This window comes from Somniosus microcephalus, chromosome 8 (assembly GCF_052327205.1).
Source record: "Somniosus microcephalus isolate GS21.2 chromosome 8, FLI_Smic_1.0, whole genome shotgun sequence".
In the NCBI taxonomy this organism is placed as follows: domain Eukaryota; kingdom Metazoa; phylum Chordata; class Chondrichthyes; order Squaliformes; family Somniosidae; genus Somniosus; species Somniosus microcephalus.
Genome location: NC_140994.1, coordinates 130,589,095 through 130,614,989, shown reverse-complemented (window position 1 = coordinate 130,614,989; position 25,895 = coordinate 130,589,095). Strand labels below are relative to the sequence as shown.

The window sequence follows — 25,895 nt, the reverse complement described above, 5'->3', positions numbered from 1 at the left end:
CAATATTCATCTCTTAACCAACACCACCAAAAAAAAACCAATGGGACGTATATTCCGATCCCTACGGGTGTGTACGTGCTGTGTACACACCTGTAGGGACATCGGAAATGCCGGTTTCAGGCATGCTCTTGACAGATTGGACGTCTGCCCTGGAGAAGGGCCTCTGCGGGGGGAGATTTCACTTTCTGGAGAACCTCCGCCCGCTGAAAACCCTTAGAAATCTTATGCCTGGTAAAATCAGGCACAAGAGTTGCAAAAAGAAAAAAAAAAAATTTCACTCATTTATAATTTTAAAATACTTTTAAAAAAGGTAAGTTTATTTTTAGCCCCATAAAAAACTTTAATTATTTTTTTCAAAAAATTTAATTTTTGTTTAAAATATAGGAGGCATCCGCATGCAGGAAGCCTCCAATCGGAAATTACGGGCCATTAACTATTTATTCATCCTGTGTTGATTTGTGGAATCTTACTGTGCGCAATTTGGTTACATTTGTGAGAAACTCCTTTCCCTATTATTTTAATAAAATCTTTAGCCCATTAAAAGCCTGTTGAGCGATGAATTTGTTAAAATAGTGGGCAGAGGAATTTCATACAAACATGTTGACACGTTCATTACTAAAATCAAGAAAGCTCTACTTATATCTTCAAAAATAGCAAAACCGAATGAGGTGGTGGCAGGCTTGTGGCCTATCGGCATGTTGAACTATGTCCTAATTTAGCCAATAATTAAAAAGTAGTCAAAGTTTGTTAATATAATGGATCACCCTTTTCAGGAGAGGAAGGTAGAAAACTTCCTGCATCTGGGAGGGGGGGGGAAATTGCAACCATGCTACTTCTTCTCCCCCTCATCCAGTGTGCGTTAAGAAACACAAAATTCAGTAAAGAGGAAAGGCCATGGGGGATACTCATTTCCTCTCCTTCAGCAGAAGGGAACTAAAGTACCTTGATTCCAGCCCACTTACCAGCTCCCTTGTTCCATACTCCTTCTCTACTTTGATTTTTAACTGTTTGAAACATTCTTCCATCCGGTCGTGGAATGGCCGAAGATCATCCAACACCCTTTTCCCGTGAAGTTTTATTCCTGCTCCAAGCAGCGGGAGCTTGTGAAGAGAAAGAGGAGGAATTCTTAGCACATTGGTACTCAAAAAACAGCACAAGAAACATTTGCAGCCTGGCCCTCCCTGCCCTGCCCCGTGTCCTTTTGTCTGGCGGTGGGATGTTGAATGTTCCTCGAGGAAGGAGGCAAGGGAAGGTATCAGGAGGCAGGGTTAGCTCAGCTCTATGAAAGGCGCGTGAAAGTCCAATTGAAGCAGAATTATTGATCCTATATACCTTGGGATATGGGTGACACTGGCAAGGCCACATTTATTGACCATCCCTCGTTGTCCTGAGATAGTGGCCTTCATCATAGCATTGACAAATGACGGGAAGTGGTGTTCCACAAGGATCGGTGCTGGGACCACAGTTCTTCACCATTTACATAAATGATTTGGACTCGAGAATCGGAAGTACAATTTCAAAATTTGCAGATAACACCAAATTGGGGGGGTGTAGTTAATACAGAGGAAGACTGCGTCAAAATACAGGAAGACATTAATAAACTTACAGAATGGGCATGTAATTGGCAAATTAACTTCAATATAGGTAAGTGTGAGGTAGTACATTTTGGCGAATAGCATAGATACATTTAAGGGGAAGCTAGATAAGCAGGAGGAAGAAAGGACTAGAAGGATATGTTGATAGGGTGAGATGAATAAGGGTGGGAGGAGGCTCATATGGAGCATAAACACCAGCACAGACCTGTTGGGATGATTGGCCTGTTTCTGTGCTGTAAATATTTTGTAATACTTTGTAGTGATTGTTTTTACAATTGGTTGGCTTGCAAGGCCATTTCAGAAGGCATTAAGTTAACCACATAGTGAGTGACTGAAATGACCTGTGGGGCTGACCAGGTAGGACATTCGTGAGCCAATTGGGTTTTTATGACAATCTGACAGCTTTCATTCTTATCTATTTAATCGTAGCCAGAGAATCACCTGCAACAGCTTCTCTTCCCACTTCCGCATCGTTACCTCTGGTGTCCCCCAAGGATTTATCCTTGGCCCCCTCCTATTTCTCATCTACATGTTGCCCCTTGGCGACATCATCCGAAAACACAGCGTCAGGTTCCATATGTACGCTGACGACACCCAGCTCTATCTCACTACCTCTTCTCTCAATACCTCCACGGTCTCTAAATTGTCAGACTCCTTCTCCAATTAGATATTGGGAAGACCGAAGCCACTGTTTTCGGTCCCTGCCACAAACTCTGTTCCCTAGCCACTGACTCCATCCCTCTCCCTAACATCTGTCTGAGGCTGAACCACATTGTTCGCAACCTTGCTGTTATATTTGACCCTGAAATGAGCTTCCGACCACATATCCACAGCATAACAAAGACCGCCGATTTCCACCTCTGTAACATCGCCGTCTCCGCCCTTGCCTCAGCTCATCTACTGCTGAAACCCTCATCCATGCCTTTGTTACCTCTAGAATTGACTATTCCAATGTACTCCTGGCTGGCCTCCCACGTTCTACCCTACGTAAACTTGAGGTCATCCAAATCTCAGCTACCCGTGTCCTAATTTGCACCAAGTTCCATTCGCCCATCACCCCTGTGCTCGCTGACCTACATTGGCTCCCGGTTAAGCAGCGCCTCAATTTCAAAATTCTCATCCTTGTTTTCAAATCCCTCCATGGCCTCGCCCCTCCTTATCTCTGTAATCTCCTTCAGCCCCACAACCCCCCCGAGATATCTGCATTCCTCTAATTCTGCCCTCTTGAGTATCCCTGATTATAATCGCTCAACAATTGGTGGCCGTGCCTTCTGCTGCCTGGGCCCTAAGCTCTGGAATTCCCTGCCTAAACCTCTCTATCTCTCTTTCCTTCTTTAAGATGCTCCTTAAAACCTACCTCTTTGACCAAGCTTTTGGTCACCTGCCCTAATTTCTCCTTATGTGGCTCAGTGTCAAATACTTTTGTCTTATAATACTCCTGTGAAGCTCCTTGGGATGTTTTATTATGTTAAAGGCGCTTTATAAATACAAGTTGTTGTTGTTTCATGGACAATTTTTTTTTCTATGGTCTCAACCCATAAATCACCACAGTTTCACAACTTGCCTCGGTGGGAGTGGAACTCAACACCTATGTGGGGCCTGTCCAGCACCCTATCCACTCGGCTACCGTACTGTGCAGAAAGGCCTGCTAACAGTTCTCAGTGCCAGAACTGAAATCTGGGGCTCCCCGTGTTGGGAATCACGGGTGCAGGGCCACGTCCCATCATTCCATATTGCGGAATGTTGCCTCATCACGGAGAGAGTAGCGTTTGAGCAAGACATTAGTTAGGATCATGACTGAATGGTACTGCGTAACTGCTTTAAACCAACTGGCAAACATACAATAGTTTCATTTTATCCTGAAGAGTATAATGGCAAACGACAGTCGCCAACTGCCACCTAGTGGAAATATACTGCAGTATATTGGAAGAGGGATGGTAGAGTAAAGGGCAAAACTCATTGGCCCAGAAATCTGCTTTGATGATATGCAAAAACTAGGCCTAAAATACAAAACTTGCAAATCTGAGAGCCACATCCTGTGGAAGCATTCACTGCACAATTCAATGTGAGCCAGCCAAACAATATCGCAAATATTTAGGAAAATATTTTTCACTGGTGTAGTTAGACGCTGAAGGAAGCATTCACCAAGGCTCCCAGAGATAGGGCTATAACACTGTAGCCCCAATTTTCGGACCTGTTCTCCCACCCGGCAAGCCTTAGAGTGGATCCTGGTTGAAGGATTAAGGTAGTCAACCCTGCAGGATTGCCCTGGAGTCTCCAGGAATTTATGTTTAATCTCACAGACACTGCTGCGAGCAACCCCGGGATACAAATCATAGGGACATTAAAATAAAATGCTGTCTTTATTTTCATTTGTTCTTTGAACACTTTTGCTTATTATAAAAAATATGGGGGATATAAAAAATATGAGGGGCAGTTGGAGGCGGGAGATCATGTGATGAAACTTCCAGGAATACGTCCGTGCAGAGTGGGCAACCCTAAGATGCCCACTTATGCCCTGTTCGTGTTGAGCTGGTTGAGGATTCGATTTCAAATCACCCGTACTGAGCCACATAATTTGGTGTCATTTTATCGTCTGCAAATTCTACCCACGATACCGTACGCATCAGTACCGGCCGTGCGGGGATGGGGCTACTGGAATTCCACACTGATATTGAGTAATGGCACCATTACATCGAAGGGCTTTGCAAAGAGTCACTGATGGACCAATATGAGGACACTGTTTGAGGAAATATTTGCAAGTGCCAAGGATGTGAATGTAAACCAGTGCAATGAAACTAGTAGGCAACTGCACTGGAGCAGGTGTGCCGGCAGTTTAACAGCAAATCCCCTACCAATGGGAGTCTGTAAGAATCAGCTTAAATTTGCAGTTGGTTAGCATCTCTGTTCCGATTGGATTACACAGGGATTTTTGATCGTAATCTATACGGAGAGTGTGAATGGCTGTGGGATTCGGGATTCTATACGGAGAGTTTGAATGGGTGTGGGATTTGGGATTCAATATGGAGAGTGTGAATGGGTGTGGGATTTGGGACTCTATAGAGAGTGTGAATGGGTTTGGGATTCGGGATTCTATACGGAGAGTGTGAATGGGTGTGGGATTTGGGATTATATCCGGAAAGTGTGAATGGGTTTGGGATTTGGGATTCTATATGGAGAGTGTGAATGGGTTTGGGATTTGGGATTCTATACGGAAAGTGTGAATAGGTGTGGGATTCTGGAGTCTATACGGAGAGTGTGAATGGGTTTGGGATTTGGGATTCTATATGGAGAGTGTGAATGGGTTTGCGATTCTGGATTCTATACGGAGAGTGTGAATGGGTTTGGGATTTGGGATTCTATATGGAGAGTGTGAATGGGTTTTGGATTTGATGTTCTAAACGGAGAGTGTGAATGGGTTTTGGATTCTGGATTCTATATGGAGAGTGTGAATGGGTGTGGAATTTGGGATTCCATATGGAGAGTGTGAATGGGTTTGGGATTTGGGATTCTATACGGAGAGTATGAATGGGTTTGTGATTTGGGATTCTATATGGAGAGTGTGAATGGGTTCGGGATTTGGGATTCTGTATGGAGAGAATGAATGGGTTTGGGATTTGGGATTCTATACGGAGAGTGTGAATGGGTTTGGGATTCTGGATTCTATACGGAGAGTGTGAATGGGTTTGGGATTCTGGATTCTATATGGAGAGTGTGAATGGGTTTGGGATTTGGGATTCTATTTGGAGAGTGTGAATGGGTTTGGGATTCTGGATTCTATATGGAGAGTGTGAATGGGTGTGGGATTTGGGATTCTATACGGTGAGTGTGAATGGGTTTGGGATTCTGGATTTAATATGGAGAGTGTGATTGGGTTTGGGATTCTGGATTCTATATGGAGAGTGTGAATAGGTTTGGGATTGTGAATTCTATATGGAGAGTGTGAATGGATTTGGGATTCTGAATTCTATACGGAAAGTGTGAATGGGTGTAGGATTCTGCATTCTGTACGGAGAGTGTGAATGGGTTTGGGATTTGGGATTCTATATGGAGAGTGTGAATGAGTTTGGGATTGTGGTTTCTATGTGGAGAGTGTGAATGGGTTTGGGATTCTGGATTCTATACCGAGAGTGTGAATGGGTGTGGGATTCTGGATTCTATATGGAGAGTGCGAATGGGTTTGGGATTTGGAATTCTGTATGGAGAGTGTGAATGGGTGTGGGATTCTGGATTCTATACTGAGAGTGTGAAAGGCTGTGGGATTCTGGATTCTATACGGAGAGTGTGAATGGGTGTGGGATTTGGGGTTATATCCGGAGAGTGTGAATGGGTTTGGGATTTGGGATTCTATATGGAGAGTGTGAATGGGTTTGGGATTTGGGATTCTATAAGGAAAGTGTGAATAGGTGTGGGATTCTGGATTCTATACGGAGAGTGTGAATGGGTTTGGGATTTGGGATTCTATATGGAGAGTGTGAATGGGTTTGCGATTCTGGATTCTATACGGAGAGTGTGAATGGGTTTGGGATTTGGGATTCTATATGGAGAGTGTGAATGGGTTTTGGATTTGATATTCTAAACGGAGAGTGTGAATGGGATTGGGATTTGGGATTCTATATGGAGAGTGTGAATGGGTTCGGGATTTGGGATTCTATATGGAGAGAGTGAATGGGTTTGGGATTCTGGATTCTATACGGAGAGTGTGAATGGGTTTGGGATTTGGGATTCTATATGGAGAGTGTGAATGGGTTTGGGATTCTGGATTCTATATGGAGAGTGTGAATGGGTTTGGGATTCTGGATTCTATATGGAGAGTGTGAATGGGTTTGGGATTTGGGATTCTATATGGAGAGTGTGAATGGGTTTGGGATTCTGGATTCTATATGGAGAGTGTGAATGGGTTTGGGATTCTGGATTCTATATGGAGAGTGTGAATGGGTGTGGGATTTGGGATTCTATACGGTGAGTGTGAATGGGTTTGGGATTCTGGATTCAATATGGAGAGTGTGATTGGGTTTGGGATTGTGGATTCTATATGGAGAGTGTGAATAGGTTTGGGATTTTAGATTCTATATGGAGAGTGTGAATGGGTTTGGGATTTGGGATTCTATATGGAGAGTGTGAATGGGTTTGGGATTCTGGATTCTATACGGAGAGTATGAATGGGTGTGGGATTTGGGATTATATCCGGAGAGTGTGAATGGGTTCGGGATTTGGGATTCTATATGGAGAGTGTGAATGGGTTTGGGATTTGGGGTTCTATACGGAGAGTGTGAATGGGTTTGGGATTTGGGATTCTATATGGAGAGTGTGAATGGCTTTGGGATTCTGGATTCTATATGGAGTGTGAGAATGGGTGTGGGATTTGGGATTCTATACGGAGAGTGTGAATAGGTTTGCGATTTGGGATTCCATATGGAGAGTGTGATTGGGTTTGGGATCCTGGATTCTATATGGAGAGTGTGAATAGGGTTGGGATTTTGGATTCTATATGGAGAGTGTGAATGGATTTGGGATTGTGGATTCCATACGGAAAGTGTGAATGGGTGTGGGATTCTGCATTCTGTACGGAGAGTGTGAATGGGTTTGGGATTCTGGATTCTATACGGAGAGCGTGAATGGGTGTGGGATTTGGGATTCTATATGGAGAGTGTGAATGAGTTTGGGATTCTGGTTTCTATATGGAGAGTGTGAATGGGTTTGGGATTTGGGATTCTATATGGAGAGTGTGAATGGGTGTGGGATTAGGGATCCTACACGGAGAGTGTGAATGGTTGTGGGATTCGGGATTCAAAACGGAGAGTTTGAATGGGTGTGGGGTTTGGCATTTTATATGGAGAGTGTGAATGGGTGTGGGATTTGGGATTCTATATGGAGAGTGTGAATGGGTTTGGGATTTGGGATTCTATATGGAGAGTGTGAATGGGTTTGGGATTTGGGATTCTATACAGAGAGTGTGAATGGGTTTGCGATTCTGGATTCTATACGGAGAGTGTGAATGGGTTTGGGATTTGGGATTCTATACGGAGAGTGTGAATGGGTTTGGGATTTGGGATTCTATATGGAGAGTGTGAATGGGTTTGCGATTCTGGATTCTATACGGAGAGTGTGAATGGGTTTGGGATTTGGGATACTATATGGAGAGTGTGAATGGGTTTTGGATTTGATATTCTAAACGGAGAGTGTGAATGGGTTTGGGATTTGGGATTCTATATGGAGAGTGTGAATGGGTTTCGGATTTGGGATTCTATATGGAGAGTGTGAATGGGTTTGGGATTCGGGAATCTATATGGAGAGTGTGAATGGGTTTGGGATTTTATATGGAGAGTGTGAATGGGTTTGGGATTTGGCATTCTATATGGAGAGTGTGCATGGGTTTGGGATTTGGGATTCTATACGGAGAGTATGAATGGGTTTGAGATTTGGCATTCTATATGGAGAGTGTGAATGCGTTTGGGATTTGGGATTCTATGCGGTGAGTGTGAATGGGTTTGGGATTCTGGATTCAATATGGAGAGTGTGATTGGGTTTGGGATTCTGGATTCTATATGGAGAGTGTGAATAGGTGTGGGATTTTAGATTCTATATGGAGAGTGTGAATGGATTTGGGATTCTGGATTCTATGTGGAGAGTGTGAATGGGTGTGCGATTAGGGATCCTACACGGAGAGTGTGAATGGTTGTGGGATTCGGGATTCAAAACGGAGAGTTTGAATGGTTGTGGGGTTTGGCATTTTATATGGAGAGTGTGAATGGGTGTGGGATTTGGGATTCTATATGGAGAGTGTGAATGTGTTTGGGATTTGGGATTCTATACAGAGAGTGTGAATGGGTTTGGGATTCTGGATTCAATATGGAGAGTGTGATTGGGTTTGGGATTCTGGATTCTATATTGAGAGTGTGAATAGGTGTGGGATTTTAGATTCTATATGGAGAGTGTGAATGGATTTGGGATTCTGGATTCTATACGGAATGTGTGAATGGGTGCGGGATTCTGCATTCTGTACGGAGAGTGTGAGTGGGTTTGGGATTCTGGATTCTATACAGAGAGCGTGAATGGGTTTGGGATTTGGGATTCTATATGACGAGTGTGAGTGGGTTTTGGATTCTGGATTCTATACGGAGAGTGTGAATGGGTGTGAGATTTGGGATTCTATACCGAGAGTGTAAATGGGTTTGGGATTTGGGATTCTATATGGAAAGTGTGAATGGGTTTGGGATTTGGGATTCTATATGGAGAGTGTGAATGGGTTTGGGATTTGGGATTCTATGCGGAGAGTGCTAATGGGTTTGTGATTTGGGATTCCATATGGAGAGTGTGAATGGGTTTGGGATTCGGGATTCTATACGGAGAGTTTGAATGGGTGCGGGATTTGGGATTCTATATGGAGAGTGTGAATGGGTGTGGGATTTGGAACTCTATACAGAGAGTGTGAATGGGTTTGGGATTTGGGACTCTATATGGAGCGTGTGAATGGGTTTGGGATTCTGGATTCTATACGGAGAGTGTGAATGGGTGTGGGATTAGGGATTATATCCGGAGAGTGTGAATGGGTTTGGGATTTGGGATTCTATATGGAGAGTGTGAATGGGTTTGGGATTTGGGATTCTATATGGAAAGTGTGAATAGGTGTGGGATTAGGGATTATATCCGGAGAGTGTGAATGGGTTTGGGATTTGGGATTCTATATGGAGAGTGTGAATGGGTTTGGGATTTGGGATTCTATATGGAGAGTGTGAATGGGTTTGCGATTCTGGATTCTATACGGAGAGTGTGAATGGGTTTGGGATTTGGGATTCTATATGGAGAGTGTGAATGGGTTTTGGATTTGATATTATAAACGGAGTGTGTGAATGGGTTTGGGATTTGGGATTCTATATGGAGAGTGTGAATGCGTTTGGGATTTGGTATTCTATATGGAGAGTGTGAATGGGTTTGGGATTCGGGAATCTATATGGAGAGTGTGAATGGGTTCGGGATTTGCGATTCTATATGGAGTGTGAATGGGTTTGGGATTCTGGATTCTACACGGAGAGTGTGATTGGGTTTCGGATTCTGGATTCTATATGGAGAGTGTGAATGGATTTGGGATTCTGGATTCTATATGGAGAGTGTGAATGGATTTGGGATTTGGGATTCTATACGGAGAGTGTGAATGGGTTTGGGATTTTGCATTCCATATGGAGGGTGTGACTGGGTTTGGGATTCTGGATTCTATATGGAGAGTGTGAATGGGTTTGGGATTTTGGATTCTATATGGAGAGTGTGAATGGATTTGGGATTCTGGATTCTATATGGAAAGTGTGAATGGGTGTGGGATTTGGGATTATATCCGGAGAGTGTGAATGGGTTTGGGATTTTGGATTCTATACGGAGAGTGTGAATGGGTGTGGAATATGGGATTCTATATGGAGAGTGAGAATGGATTTGGGATTCTACATGGAGAGTGTGAATGGATTTGGGATTCTGGATTCTATACGGAGAGTGTGAATGGGTGTGGGATTTGGGATTCTATACAGAGAGTGTGAATGTGTTTGGGATTTGGGATTCTATACGGAGAGTGTTAATGGGCTTGGGATCCTGGATTCTATACGGAGAGTGTGAATGGGTGTGGGATATGGGATTCTATATGGAGCGTGAGAATGGGTTTGGGATTTGGGATTCTATACGGAGAGTGTGAATGGGTTTGGGATTTGGGATTCTATATGGAGAGTGTGAATGGGTTTGGGATTTGGGATTCTATACGGCGAGTGTGAATGGGTTTGGGATTTGGGATTCTATATGGAGAGTGTGAATGGGTTTGGGATTTGGGATTCTATATGGAGAGTGTGAATGGGTTTGGGATTTTGGATTCTATATGGAGAGTGTGAATGGAGTTGGGATTCTGGATTCTATACGGAAAGTGTGAATGGGTGTGGGATTCTGCATTCTGTACGGAGAGTGTGAATGGGTTTGGGATTCTGGATTCTATACAGGGAGCGTGAATGGGTGTGTGATTTGGGATTCTATGTGGAGAGTGTGAATGGGTTTGGGATTCTGGATTCTATACGGAGAGTGTGAATGGGTGTGAGATTTGGGATTCTATACCGAGAGTGTGAATGGGTTTGGGATTTGGGATTCTATGTGGAGAGTGTGAACGTGTTTGGGATTCTAGTTTCTATATGGAGAGTGTGAATGCGTTTGGGATTTGGGATTCTATATGGAGAGTATGAATGGGTTTGGGATTCTGGATTCTATATGGAGAGTATGAATGGGTGTGGGATTTGGGATTCTATAAAGAGAGTGTGAATGTGTTTGGGATTTGGGATTCTATACAGAGAGTGTTAATGGGTTTGGGATTTAGGATTCTATACGGAGAGTGTGAATAGGTTTGGGGTTTGGGATTCTATATGGAGAGTGTGAATGGGTGTGGGAATTTGGGATTTTATACGGAGAGTGTGAATGGTTTTGGGATTCTGGATTCTATACGGAGAGTGTGAATGGGTGTGGGATTTGAGATTCTATATGGAGAGTAAGAATGGGTTTGGGATTTGGGATTCTATATGGAGAGTGTGAATGGGTTTGGGATTCTATATGGAGAGTGTGAATGGGTGTGGGATTCGGGATTCTATACGGAGTGTGTGAATGTGTTTGGAATTTGGGATTCTATACGGAGAGTGTGAATGGGTGTGATATTTGGGATTCTATACCGAGAGTGTGAATGGGTTTGGGATTTGGGATTCTATATGGAGAGTGTGAATGGGTTTGGGATTCTGGATTCTATACAGAGAGTGTGAATGGGTGTGGGATTTGGGATTCTATACGGAGAGTGTGAATGGGTTTGGGATTTGGGATTCTATACAGAGAGTGTGAATGGGTTTGGGATTTGGGATTCTATATGGAGAGTGTGAATGTGTTTGGAATTTGGGATTCTATACGGAGAGTGTGAATGGGTTTGGGATTTGGGATTCTATATGGAGAGTGTGAATGGGTTTGGGATTTGGGATTCTATACAGAGAGTGTGAATGGGTTTGGGATTTGGGATTCTATATGGAGAGTGTGAATGGGTTTGGGATTCTGGATTCTATACGGAGAGTGTGAATGGGTGTGGGATTTGGGATTTTATACGGAGATTGTGAATGTGTTTGGGAATTGGGATTCTATACGGAGAGTGTGAATGGGTTTGGGATTCTGGATTCTATATGGAGAGAGTGAATGGGTGTGGGATTTGGGATTCCATATGGAGAGTGTGAATGTGTTTGGGATTTGGGATTCTATATGGAGTGTGTGAATGGGTTTGGGATTTGGGATTCTATACAGAGAGTGTGAATGGGTTTCGGATTCTGGATTCAATATGGAGTGTGTGATTGGGTTTGGGATTCTGGATTGTATATGGAGAGTGTGAATATGTTTGGGATTTAGGATTCTATATCGAGAGTGTGAATGGATTTGGGATTCTGCATTCTACACGGAAAGTGTGAATGGGTGTGGGATTCTGCATTCTGTACGGAGAGTGTGAATGCGTATGGGATTGTGGATTCTATACGGAGAGTGTGAATGGGTGTGGGATTTGGGATTCTATACAGAGAGTGTGAACGTGTTTGGGATTCTAGTTTCTATATGGAGAGTGTGAATGCGTTTGGGATTTGGGATTCTATATGGAGAGTGTGAATGGGTTTGGGATTCTGGATTCTATATGGAGAGTATGAATAGGTGTGGGTTTTGGGATTCTATACAGAGAGTGTGAATGTGTTTGGGATTTGGGATTCTATACAGAGAGTGTTAATGGGTTTGGGATTTAGGATTCTATACGGAGAGTGTGAATAGGTTTGGGGTTTGGGATTCTATATGGAGAGTGTGAATGGGTTTGGGATTTGGGATTCTATATGGAGAGTGTGAATGGGTTTGGGATTTGGGATTCTATACGGCGAGTGTGAATGGGTTTGGGATTTGGGATTCTATATGGAGAGTGTGAATGGGTTTGGGATTTGGGATTCTATATGGAGAGTGTGAATGGGTGTGGGATTCTGGATTCTATACGGAGTGCGAATAGGTTTGGGATTTTATATGGAGATTGTGAATGGGTTTGGGGTTCTGGATTCTATATGCAGAGTGTCAATGGGTGTGCCATGAGATTCTATACGGAGAGTGTGAATGGGTTTGGGATTCTGAATTCTATACGCAGTGTGAATGGGTTTGGGATTTGGGATTCTATGCGGAGAGTGTGAATGGGTTTGGGATTCTGGATTCTATACGCAGAGTGTGAATGGGTTTGGGATTTAGGATTCTATATGGAAAGTGTGAATGGTTTTGGGATTTGGGATTCTATATGGAGAGTGTGAATGGGTTCGGGATTATATATGGGAAGTGTGATGCGGTGTGGGATTCTGGATTCTATATGATCAGTGTGAATGCGTTTGGGATTTGGGATTCTATACGGAGAGTGTGAAGGGGTGTGGGATTTGGGATTCTATACAGAGAGTGTGAATGGATTTGGGATTCTATACGGAGAGTGTGAATGGGTTTGGAATTTGTGATTCTATATGGAGAGTGTGAATGGGTTTGGGATTTGGGATTCTATATGGAGAGTGTGAAGGGGTGTGGGATTTGGGATTTTATACCGAGAGTGTGAATGGTTTGGGGTTTGGGATTCCATCTGGAGAGTGTGAAGGGTTGTGGGATTTGGGATTCTATACGGAGAGTGTGAAAGGATTTGGGATTCTATATGGAGAGTGTCAAGGGGTGTGGGATTTGGGATTCTATATGGAGAGTGTGAATGGGTTTGAATTTGGGATTCTATACGGAGATTGTGAATGGGTGTGGGATTTGGGATTCTATATGGAGAGTATGAAGGGGTGTGGGATTTGGGATTCTTTACGGCGAGTGTGAATGGGTTTGGGATTTGGGATTCTATATGGAGAGTGTCAATCAGTTTGGGATTCCGGATTCTATATGGAGAGTGTGAATCGGTTTGGGATTCTGGATTCTATATGGAGAGTGTGATTGGGTTTGGGATTCTGGATTCTATACGGAGTGTGTGAATAGGTTTGGGATTTGGGATTCTATATGGAGAGTGTGAAGGGGTGCAGGATTTGGGATTCTATACCGAGAGTGTGAATGGTTTGGGATTCCATATGGAGAGTGTGAAGGGGTGTGGGATTTGGGATTCTATACGGAGAGTGTGAATGGGTTTGGGATTTGGGATTCTATTTGGAGAGTGTGAGGGGGTGTTTGATTTGGGATTCTATACGGAGAGTGTGAATGGGTTTGGGATTCTATATGGAGAGTGTGAATGGGTGTGGGATTTGGGATTCTATATGGAGAGTATGAAGGGGTGTGGGATTTGGGATTCTGTACGGAGAATGTGAATGGGTTTGGGATTTGGGATTCTATATGGAGAGTGTCAATCAGTTTGGGATTCCGGATTCTATATGGAGAGTGTGAATGGGTTTGGGATTTGGGATTCTATACGGAGAGTGTGAATGGGTTTGGGATTCTGGATTCTATATGGAGAGTGTGATTGGGTTTGGGATTCTGGATTCTATACGGAGTGTGTGAATAGGTTTGGGATTTGGGATTCTATATGGAAAGTGTGAATGGGTGTGGGATTCTGGATTCTATACGGAGAGTATGAATAGGTTTGGGATTCTGGATTCTATACGGAGTGTGACTGGGTTTGGGATTCTATATGGTGAGTGTGAATGGGTTTGGGATTCTATATGGAGAGTGTGAATGGGCGTGGGATTTGGGATTCTATACGGAGAGTGTGAATGGGTTTGGGATTCTGGATTCTATACGGAGAATGTGCATGGGTTTGGGATTCTAGATTCTATACAGAGAGTGTGAATGGGTGTGGTATTTGGGATTCTATATGGAGAGTGTGAATAGGTTTGGGATTTGGGATTCCATATAGAATGTATGAATGGGTTTGGGATTTGGGATTCTATACGGAGAGTGTTAATGGGTTTCAGATTTGGGATTCTATACGGAGAGTGTTAATGGGTTTGGGATTTGGGATTTCATACAGAAAGTATGAATGGGTTTGGGATTTGGGATTCTATATGGAGAGTGTTAATAGGCTTTGGATTTGGGATTCCATATAGAAAGTATGAATGGGTTTGGTTGTTTGAATTCCATACAGAGAGTTTGATGGGATTTGGTCCACATGGGATCAATGTGTCATTCTTACCTGCCATGCTATGAGATCCTTGAGTCGAACCAGTTTTTCCCAATCATCTGGGTGTTCTCGTGAATAGGCCTCTGTGAAGAAAGCCTGAAAAGGCGCAACAATTAAACATGGAGCTACAACCAAACATTGCCTTCCAGTTAAATAATCAGCAGCTGTCCGTGTTTGACAGCCAGTGTTAAACAGACTGCGTTCTTTTTTTAGTCAGATGCAGGTTTATACCGCCGATTTGTGATTAGGCTTTCAATTAAAAAAAGTAGATTGAACTTTTGTTTTTCACACTGACTCAGAGAAAAACAATCTTAAAATATGAAGCGGGTAGATTCATTCTCAAAATGGGAAATAGAGGGTAGTGTTCAATAAAATTCAGCAAATGTCCCTTACGATTCATGCCCATTCCAGATTGCAAAATACTGCTAAATGAATGTCAAGAAACAATTTTTTGGGGGGTGTTTATCCCCTCTCTTTCCCCCCAAAATCTTGTGCCTTGAGCACTTTTATCTCCCATTCAAGCTTTCAGATACTTATGGAGTATATCTTCCAATATTAGTGAAGCAATGTTGGATATTTCTACAGCTGATGTTACGTGGCCCTGTCCCACTGTACTTGCAGTGTAATTACTTGTTTTCACATATCCTAAGCTTATATTCAGGGCCGTTGATTCGTTTATTTTGGGCAGTGCCAGCTTTTTTTTGTAAAGGTGTTGGCCTGCTTTCGCTGGTTTTGTAGGTTTGTATGCATGATAGTTGTGTGTGGGGGTGGTGGGGAGGGTGACTTTGTTTTAAATCACTAGGCACCTCAGTCCAATTGCATTGCTTGACGTGACCCATGGTTAGTTACAACACCATGAGCGAAAGGCCCTCTTTAAGTTAATATATATTTTGTCAGAGGGTTAGATGCATTCTATCAGTTGCACTACCCCTCTAATCCTTCCTTCACAGCTAACTTCTTGACCAAGCCCTGTCATGTTCTTTCAGTGCTCCTGTGGTATCTGCTCCCTGAACATTAACAGGACATTTGATGCGCTTTATTGAATTTTTACAGAACATATTTTTCATCATTTACAATAGGATCTCATTCTCTCTTTAATGAGGCATGAAAGAAACCATTGCTGCAAAGCCCTCATCTGTCTCTATCTGTGTACACCTGCCCAGCGTTATTTGCAATCAATGAAGTTTAATAGCTCACATCAAGAGAAAAACATTTTATCCCAGACTGTTTACATTATGCCTGTGTGTGTGTTTTCAAACTCATTCTGTGCTGAAAGACAATTCTTAAAATGCTGGCTATTTCCTGAATTTTCCAAAAAGCGCTATTTATTTCTTCCTTTGCAAATTTTGTTTCAAAATTATAGAAATGATCACAAATTGAAATAGATAAACATATTTTATATTTAAAATTTAGATTTTTTTTATCACTAATACTGCACTGATGTATAATCTCACATTGAATCAATGCACGTGTATAAACTCACACTGATACAGTACAGGTGTATATTCTCACACTGATACAGTACAGGCGTATAATCTCACACTGATACAGTACAGGTGTATAATCTCACACTGATACAGTACAGGTGAATATTCTCACAATGATACAGTACAGGCGTATAATCTCACACTGATACAGTACAGGTGTATAATCTCACACTGATAAAGTACAGGTGTATATTCTCACAATGATACAGTACAGGGGGATATTCTCACACTGATACAGTACAGGTGTATAATCTCACACTGTTACATTACAGGTGTATATTCTCACACTAATACAGTACAGGTGAATATTCTCACAATGATACAGTACAGGCGTATAATCTCACACTGATACAGTACAGGCATATATTCTCACACTGATACAGTACAGGCGTATAATCTCACACTGATACAGTACAGGTGTATAATCTCACACTGATACAGTACAGCTGCATAATCTCACATTGATACAGTACAGGCGTATATTCTCGCACTGCTACAGTACAGGGGTATAATCTCACACTGATACAGTACAGGTGTATAATCTCACACTGATACAGTACAGACGTATATTCTCAGACTGATACAGTACAGGCATATATTCTCACACTGATACAGTACAGGTGTATAATATCACACTGATACAGTACAGGCATATATTCTCACACTGATACAGTGCAGGTGTATGTTCTCACACTGTTACAGTACAGGTGTATAATCTCACACTGATACAGTACAGGTGTATATTCTCACACTGTTACAGTACAGGTGTATATTCCTACACTGATACAGTACAGGCATATATTCTCACACTGATACAGTACAGGTGTATAATCTCACACTAATACGGTACAGGCATATAATCTCACACTGATACAGTACAAGTGTATAATCTCACACTGATACAGTACAGGGGTATATTCTCACACTGTTACAGTACAGGTGTATAATCTCACACTGATACAGTACAAGTGTATAATCTCACACTGATACAGTACAGGCATACATTCTCACACTGATACAGTACAGGTGTATAGTCACACACTGATACAGTGCAGGTGTATAATCTCACACTGATACAGTACAGACGTATATTCTCAGACTGATACAGTACAGGCATATATTCTCACACTGATACAGTACAGGTGTATAATCTCACACTGATACAGTACAGGCATACATTCTCAAACTGTTACAGTACAGGCGTATAATCTCACACTGATACAGTACAGGCGTATAATCTCACACTGATACAGTACAGGTGTATATTCTCACACTGATACAGTACAGGCGTATAATCTCACACTGATACAGTACAGGCATATACTCTCACACTGTTACAGTACAGGCGTATAATCTCACACTGATACAGTACAGGTGTATAATCTCACACTGATACAGTACAGCTGCATAATCTCACATTGATACAGTACAGGTGTATATTCTCACACTGTTACAGTACAGGGGTATAATCTCACACTGATACAGTACAGGTGTATAATCTCACACTGATACAGTACAGACGTATATTCTCAGACTGATACAGTACAGGCATATATTCTCACACTGATACAGTACAGGTGTATAATATCACACTGATACAGTACAGGCATATATTCTCACACTGTTACAGTACAGGTGTATAATCTCACACTGATACAGTACAGGTGTATATTCTCACACTGTTACAGTACAGGTGTATATTCTTACACTGATACAGTACAGGCATATATTCTCACATTGATACAGTACAGGTGTATAATCTCACACTAATACGGTACAGGCGTATAATCTCACACTGATACAGTACAAGTGTATAATCTCACACTGATACAGTACAGGTGTATATTCTCACACTGTTACAGTACAGGTGTATAATCTCACACTGATACAGTACAGGTGTCTAATCTCACACTGATACAGTACAGGCATACATTCTCACACTGATACAGTACAGGTGTATAGTCTCACACTGATACAGTACAGGTGTCTAATCTCACACTGATACGGTACAGGTGTATAGTCTCACACTGATACGGTACAGGTGAATAATCTCACTGATACAGTACAGGTGTATATTCTCACACTGATACAGTACAGGTGTATAATATCACTGATACAGTACAGGCATATATTCTCACACTGATACAGTACAAGTGTATAATCTCACAGTGATACAGTACCTGTGTAGATTCTCACACTGATACAGTACAGGCATATATTCTCACACTGATACAGTACAGGTGTGTATTCTCACACTGATACAGTACAGGTGTATATTCTCACACTGATACAGTACAGGTGTATATTCTCACACTGATACAGTACAGGTGTGTATTCTCACGCTGATACAGTACAGGTTTATATTCTCACACTGTTACAGTACAGGTGTATAATCTTACACTGATACAGTACAGGTGTATAATCTCACACTGATACAGTACAGACGTATATTCTCACACTGATACAGTACAGACGTATATTCTCACACTGATACAGTACAGGTGTATATTCTCACACTGATACAGTGCAGATGTATATTCTCACACTGATACAGTACAGACGTATATTCTCACACTGATACAGTACAGGTGTATAATCTCACACCGATACAGTACAGGTGTATATTCTCACACTGATACAGTCCAGGTGTATATTCTCACACTGATACAGTACAGGCATATATTCTCACACTGATACAGTACAGGTGTGTAATCTCACACTGATACAGTACAGGCATATATTCTCACACTGATACAGTGCAGGCGTATAATCTCACACTGATACGGTACAGGTGTATATTCTCACACTGTTACAGTACAGGTGTATAATCTCACACTGATACAGTACAGGTGTATAATCTCACACTGATACAGTACAGGCATACATTCTCACACTGATACAGTACAGGTGTCTAGTCTCACGCTGATACAGTACAGGTGTCTAATCTCACACTGATACGGTACAGGTGTATAGTCTCACACTGATACGGTACAGGTGAATAATCTCACTGATACAGTACAGGTGTATATTCTCACACTGATACAGTACAGGTGTATAATATCACTGATACAGTACAGGCATATATTCTCACACTGATACAGTACAAGTGTATAATCTCACAGTGATACAGTACCTGTGTAGATTCTCACACTGATACAGTACAGGCATATATTCTCACACTGATACAGTACAGGTGTGTATTCTCACACTGATACAGTACAGGTGTATATTCTCACACTGATACAGTACAGGTGTATATTCTCACACTGATACAGTACAGGTGTGTATTCTCACGCTGATACAGTACAGGTTTATATTCTCATACTGTTACAGTACAGGTGTATAATCTTACACTGATACAGTACAGGTGTATAATCTCACACTGATACAGTACAGACGTATATTCTCACACTGATACAGTACAGACGTATATTCTCACACTGATACAGTACAGGTGTATATTCTCACACTGATACAGTGCAGATGTATATTCTCACACTGATACAGTACAGACGTATATTCTCACACTGATACAGTGCAGATGTATATTCTCACACTGATACAGTACAGACGTATATTCTCACACTGATACAGTACAGGTGTATAATCTCACACCGATACAGTACAGGTGTATATTCTCACACTGATACAGTCCAGGTGTATATTCTCACACTGATACAGTACAGGCATATATTCTCACACTGATACAGTACAGGTGTGTAATCTCACACTGATACAGTACAGGCATATATTCTCACACTGATACAGTGCAGGCGTATAATCTCACACTGATACGGTACAGGTGTATATTCTCACACTGATACAGTACAGGCGTATATTCTCACACTGATACAGTACAGGTGAATACTCTCACAATGATACAGTACAGGCATATAATCTCACACTGATACAGTACAGGTGTATAATCTCACACTTATACAGTACAGGTGTATATTCTCACACTGATACAGCACAGGTGTATAATATCTCACCGATACAGTACAGGTGTATAATCTCACACTGATACAGTACAGGCGTATAATCTCACACTGATACAGTACAGGTGTATATTCTCACACTGATACAGTACAGGCGTATAATCTCACACTGATACAGTACAGGCATATATTCTCACACTGATACAGTACAGGCGTATAATCTCACACTGATACAGTACAGGTGTATAATCTCACACTGATACAGTACAGCTGCATAATCTCACATTGATACAGTACAGGTGTATATTCTTAAACTGATACAGTACAGGCATATATTCTCACACTGATACAGTACAGGTGTATAATCTCACACTGATACAGTACAGCTGCATAATCTCACATTGATACAGTACAGGTGTATATTCTTACACTGATACAGTACAGGCGTATATTCTCACACTGATACAGTACAGGTGTATAATCTCACACTGATACAGTACAGCTGCATAATCTCACATTGATACAGTACAGGTGTATATTCTTACACTGATACAGTACAGGCATATATTCTCACACTGATACAGTACAGGTGTATAATCTCACACTAATACGGTACAGGCGTATAATCTCACACTGATACAGTACAAGTGTATAATCTCACACTGATACAGTACAGGTGTATAATCTCACACTGATAGAGTACAGATGTATAATGTCACACTGATACAGTACAGGTGTATATTCTCACAATGATACAGTACAGGCATATATTCTCACACTGATACAGTACAGGTGTATATTCTCACACTGATAAAGTACAGGTGTGTAATCTCACACTGATACAGTACAGGTGTATAATCTCACACTGATACAGTACTGGTGTATAATCTCACACTGATACAGTACAGGTGTATAATCTCACACTGATACAGTACAGGTGTATAATCTCACACTGATACAGTACAGGTGTATAATCTCACACTGATACAGTACAGGTATATATTCTCACACTGATACAGTACAGCTGTATAATCTTACACTGATACAGTACAGTTGTGGAGCCGTGCTTAATGGGAGTGTAAATCACAGATTAGGCCTTATTATGTTCTCCCCCTTTCTTGATTTGGTCTCCTCTCCAGTGAGGCTCCTTAGCTGGAGTGGACCCTGTCAGAATTACCTCCTATGCTGGTTTTGACTCTTAGCTGTTGAAGGCATGAATAAATAAATCAACGTCCTCTTTACCTTCTCATATTTAGCAAATCCACCCATGACCGCTGGATCCACAATACCGTTGAGCAACATGGAGAGAGGGTTGATGGGAAGCTTATCGTCCCTCTGGTATTGGTTAATCAAGGTAAGGATCTTCTCATTGGTTTTCTCCATTGTCTCGATTGCATTTTCCAGGGGGCTGATGGTGCTCTGCAATAACAAAAACAAATAATTACTGGGGTTTTACTCTTTACATTGGGGAACGTAGGATGAATCACTCAAGAAGGAAAGATCTAGAAAGTCATTATCCAAGATTAACACACGCCAATCGTTTTTGTATCCTTTAGTTTAAGGAAACTGTGTTGTAGACTGTACACTCTCAAAGGAGTTATGGTGCTCCTTGATGCCTCACTGGATAAATGCAATGTGCAGAGTGGAGTTCAGCCATAGAGATCAGGAAGGACTCCATGTTCAAAGCTGAATTAACTGATCTCAGCTAAATAGCATGAAGTATGCTGCAATTGTCTTCAGACCCTTAAGCTATTGAGAATCAAAGGGAATCTTAGGCAGATAAAGACACAAGAGTTTACACTGAAAGGAGGAGAGTTTCGACCAGCACAGGTCTTACCTCCTCCCCAGACCAGCTGATGTAAGTTTGCAAAAACAAATCTGTCAGTTGTACAACATCAACCAGCAAGTAACATTAGCGCCACACAAGTGCCAGGCAATGACCATTTCCCACAAGGGAGAGTCTAACTGTAGTGTATGTACCTTTAAGAGCCCCTGTGTACTGTAATACTGGTAGTGACCACTCGGGTATATAAGCCTGTATAGCGTCTTGTATCTTTTAGTTCACCTCCAGACTTTGTTCAGTAAACACCTGTTAAACCAACTCCTGCATTCCGTGTCTCCATTAACACACGGATACAACACTAACCACCTCCCCTTGACATTCAACGGCATTACCATCATTGAATCCCCTACTATCAACATCCTGGGGGTCACCATTGACCAGAAATTTAACTGGACCAACCATATAAATACTGTGGCAACAAGAGCAGGTCAGTGGCTGGGTATTCTGCGGTGAGTGATTTACCTCCTGACTCCAAGGCACAAGTAAGGAGTGTGATGGAATACTCTCCACTTGCCTGGATGAGTGCTGCTCCAACAACACTCAAGAAGCGCGACGCCATCCAGAACAAACCAGCCTGCTTGATTGGCGCCCCATCTACCACCTTAAACATTCACTCCCTCCACCACCGGTGCACCATTGCTGCAGTGTGTACCATCCACAAGAAACTCGCCAGGGCTTCTTTAAAAGCACCTCCCAAACCCATGACTTCTACCACCTAGAAGGACATGGGCAGCAGGTGCATGGGAATACCATCACCTCCAAGTTTCCCTCCAAGTCACACACCATCCTGACTTGGAAATATAACGCCGATCCTTCATCGTCACTGGGTCAAAATCCTGGAACTCCCTACCTTCACCACATGGACTTCAGGAGTTCAAGAAGGTGGCTCATCACCACCTTTTCAAGGGTCATTAGGGATGGGCAATAAATGCTGGCCACATCTCATGAATGAATAAAAAAAAGATTCTCAACAATGGCCCAGCCTCATATTTCTAACATGTCATAAACACCAGGTAAAAAGGTCATCCATGTCTACATTGGTGGTTTGGTGATCATAGAGTCTTACAGCACAGAAGGAGGCCATTTGGCTCGTCATGCCTGTGCTGGCTCTTTGAAAGAGCAGTTATGCTTAGTTCCACACCCCACACTGTTTGTCCGTAACCCTGTAAGTTCCTTATTCTCAAATACCTGTCCAACTCCCTTTTAAAATTATTGATTGAATCAGTTTCCACTACCTTTTCAGGTAAAGTGTTCCAGATCCTGACAACTCTCTGAGTGAAAAATGTTCTCCTCGTGTCCTCTGTTGATCTTCTGCCAATGATTTTAAATCTGTGACCTCTGGTTATTGACCCCCCTCGCTAGAGGGAATAGTTTTCCCCTCTCTACTTTATCAAAACCTCTCATCATCTTGAAAATCTCTTAACCTTCTCTGTTCCAAGGAGAACAATCCTAACTTTTCCAACTTCTCCTCATAACTGAAGACCCTCATCCCTGGTAACATTCCTGGTATACCTCCTCTGAGCCCTTTCTAAAACCTTTACACCTTTTCTGAAGTGCGGTGTCCAGAATTGTCCACAATACTCCAGCTAGCATGATCTCCTTGCTTTTATAATCTATGGGAGGAAAATTGGGTTGCTTTGCGTCTCCCCTAAGAGGGCGCTAACGGGACACAAAGCAACTAGCACCCAGGCGCGCTGCCGCCAACGCCTCCCACGAAATTCAGCGGGAGGTTAGCGGTAGCGAAAACCGTTAGCGCCCTGTGGCGCTGCACCGCCGGCGATGACGCCCCACTCACGCCCCGGCCGCGATCTTCGGGAGCACCCCCTGACTTACCACTGGACGCTATGTCCGACGGGGTTAGGGGGGCCTACCTGCGGCCGGGGAGGCGCAATTTAAAGGTGAGGTGTGGGGCGGCCATTTTTGTTGCTGGCCGCCTGCCAGCACCTGCCTGCGCTCCTGTCCCCGGCCTCCTGAACTGCCCCCCCCGAGGAGTGCCGGCTGTGCTCCAAGAACCCGGCACTTCTCTTGCGCGCCGGGCTCTTTTGCCGGCACTCCCGATCCCCGGGGGCCAAGCTGGGCCCCGAGTCGCGCTGCGCAAGGCCCCTCTCCTTTAAGGGCAAGAAGGCCTATAATACTGCGGCACATAGCGCCGCGATATTGACTCGCAGCGCTCCAAGAGGGATGTGGGGCACTTCCAGTAGCACCCCGCTTCCCTCTTGGGGCGCAACCACTCAACTTCCGGCGCGGTGGTGCTAATTTTTCCCCGCGAAGTTAGCGCCCACTCAATTTTTAGCCCTATAACTTCCCACACCCATATCTACTACGTTTCCAAGTTTCGTATCATCTGCAAACTTTATAATGCTTCTCCCTACACCCAAGTCTAGGTCGTTTATAAAAATTAAATTAAAAATTAAAAGGGTAATGGACCCAAAACTGACCCTTGGGGAACCCCACTGCAAACCACCTCCCAGTCTGAAAAACATCCACCACCACCCTCTGCTTCCTGTCACTGAGCCAACTGGGTATCCATACCGCCACTTTCCTCTTAATTCCATTTGATTCCATATGAATTAATCTTAACAATTGTATTCTCTCACTGATACAGTGCTGGTGTGTATTCTCACACTGATACAGTACTGGTGTGTGTTCTCTCACTGATACAGTACTGGTGTGTGTTCTCTCACTGATACAGTACCGGTGTGTATTCTCTCACTGATACAGTACCGGTGTGTATTCTCTCACTGATACAGTACCGGTGTGTATTCTCTCACTGATACAGTACCGGTGTGTGTTCTCACACTGATACAGTACCGGTGCGTATTCTCACACTGATACAGTACCGGTGTGTATTCTCTCACTGATACAGTACTGGTGTGTATTCTCTCACTGATACAGTACTGGTGTGTGTTCTCACACTGATACAGTACCGGTGCGTATTCTCACACTGATACAGTACTGGTGTGTATTCTCTCACTGATACAGTACTGGTGTGTGTTCTCACACTGATACAGTACCGGTGCGTATTCTCACACTGATACAGTACCGGTGTGTATTCTCTCACTGATACAGTACTGGTGTGTGTTCTCACACTGATACAGTACCGGTGCGTATTCTCACACTGATACAGTACTGGTGTGTGTTCTCACACTGATACAGTACCGGTGCGTATTCTCACACTGATACAGTACTGGTGTGTATTCTCACACTGATACAGTACCGGTGTGTATTATCTCACTGATACAGTACTGGTGTGTGTTCTCACACTGATACAGTACCGGTGTGTATTCTCTCACTGATACAGTACCGGTGTGTGTTCTCACACTGATACAGTACTGGTGTGTATTCTCTCACTGATACAGTACTGGTGTGTGTTCTCACACTGATACAGTACCGGTGTGTATTCTCTCACTGATACAGTACTGGTGTGTGTTCTCACACTGATACAGTACCGGTGTGTATTCTCTCACTGATACAGTACCGGTGTGTGTTCTCACACTGATACAGTACCGGTGCGTATTCTCACACTGATACAGTACCGGTGTGTATTCTCTCACTGATACAGTACTGGTGTGTGTTCTCACACTGATACAGTACCGGTGTGTATTCTCTCACTGATACAGTACTGGTGTGTGTTCTCACACTGATACAGTACCGGTGTGTATTCTCTCACTGATACAGTACTGGTGTGTGTTCTCACACTGATACAGTACCGGTGCGTATTCTCACACTGATACAGTACTGGTGTGTATTCTCACACTGATACAGTACCGGTGTGTATTCTCTCACTGATACAGTACCGGTGTGTGTTCTCTCACTGATACAGTACTGGTGTGTATTCTCACACTGATACAGTACCGGTGTGTATTCTCTCACTGA

At 42.8% G+C, this 25,895-nt stretch overlaps 1 protein-coding gene across 2 annotated transcripts in view; it reads right to left on the bottom strand.

Moving 5' to 3' along the window:
• LOC147113794 (dedicator of cytokinesis protein 2-like) overlaps positions 1 to 25,895 on the bottom strand; it is a 57,661-nt gene that overhangs the window by 12,462 nt on the left and 19,304 nt on the right. For both annotated transcript variants that reach the window (XM_085995116.1, XM_085995117.1), the window contains exons 5-7: positions 21,419 to 21,595; positions 14,764 to 14,847; positions 963 to 1,100 (exon numbers count right to left, since the gene is read on the bottom strand). In XM_085995116.1, coding sequence (XP_085851242.1) covers positions 963 to 1,100; positions 14,764 to 14,847; positions 21,419 to 21,595 — 399 coding nt within the window. The remainder of the gene's footprint in view (positions 1 to 962; positions 1,101 to 14,763; positions 14,848 to 21,418; positions 21,596 to 25,895) is intronic.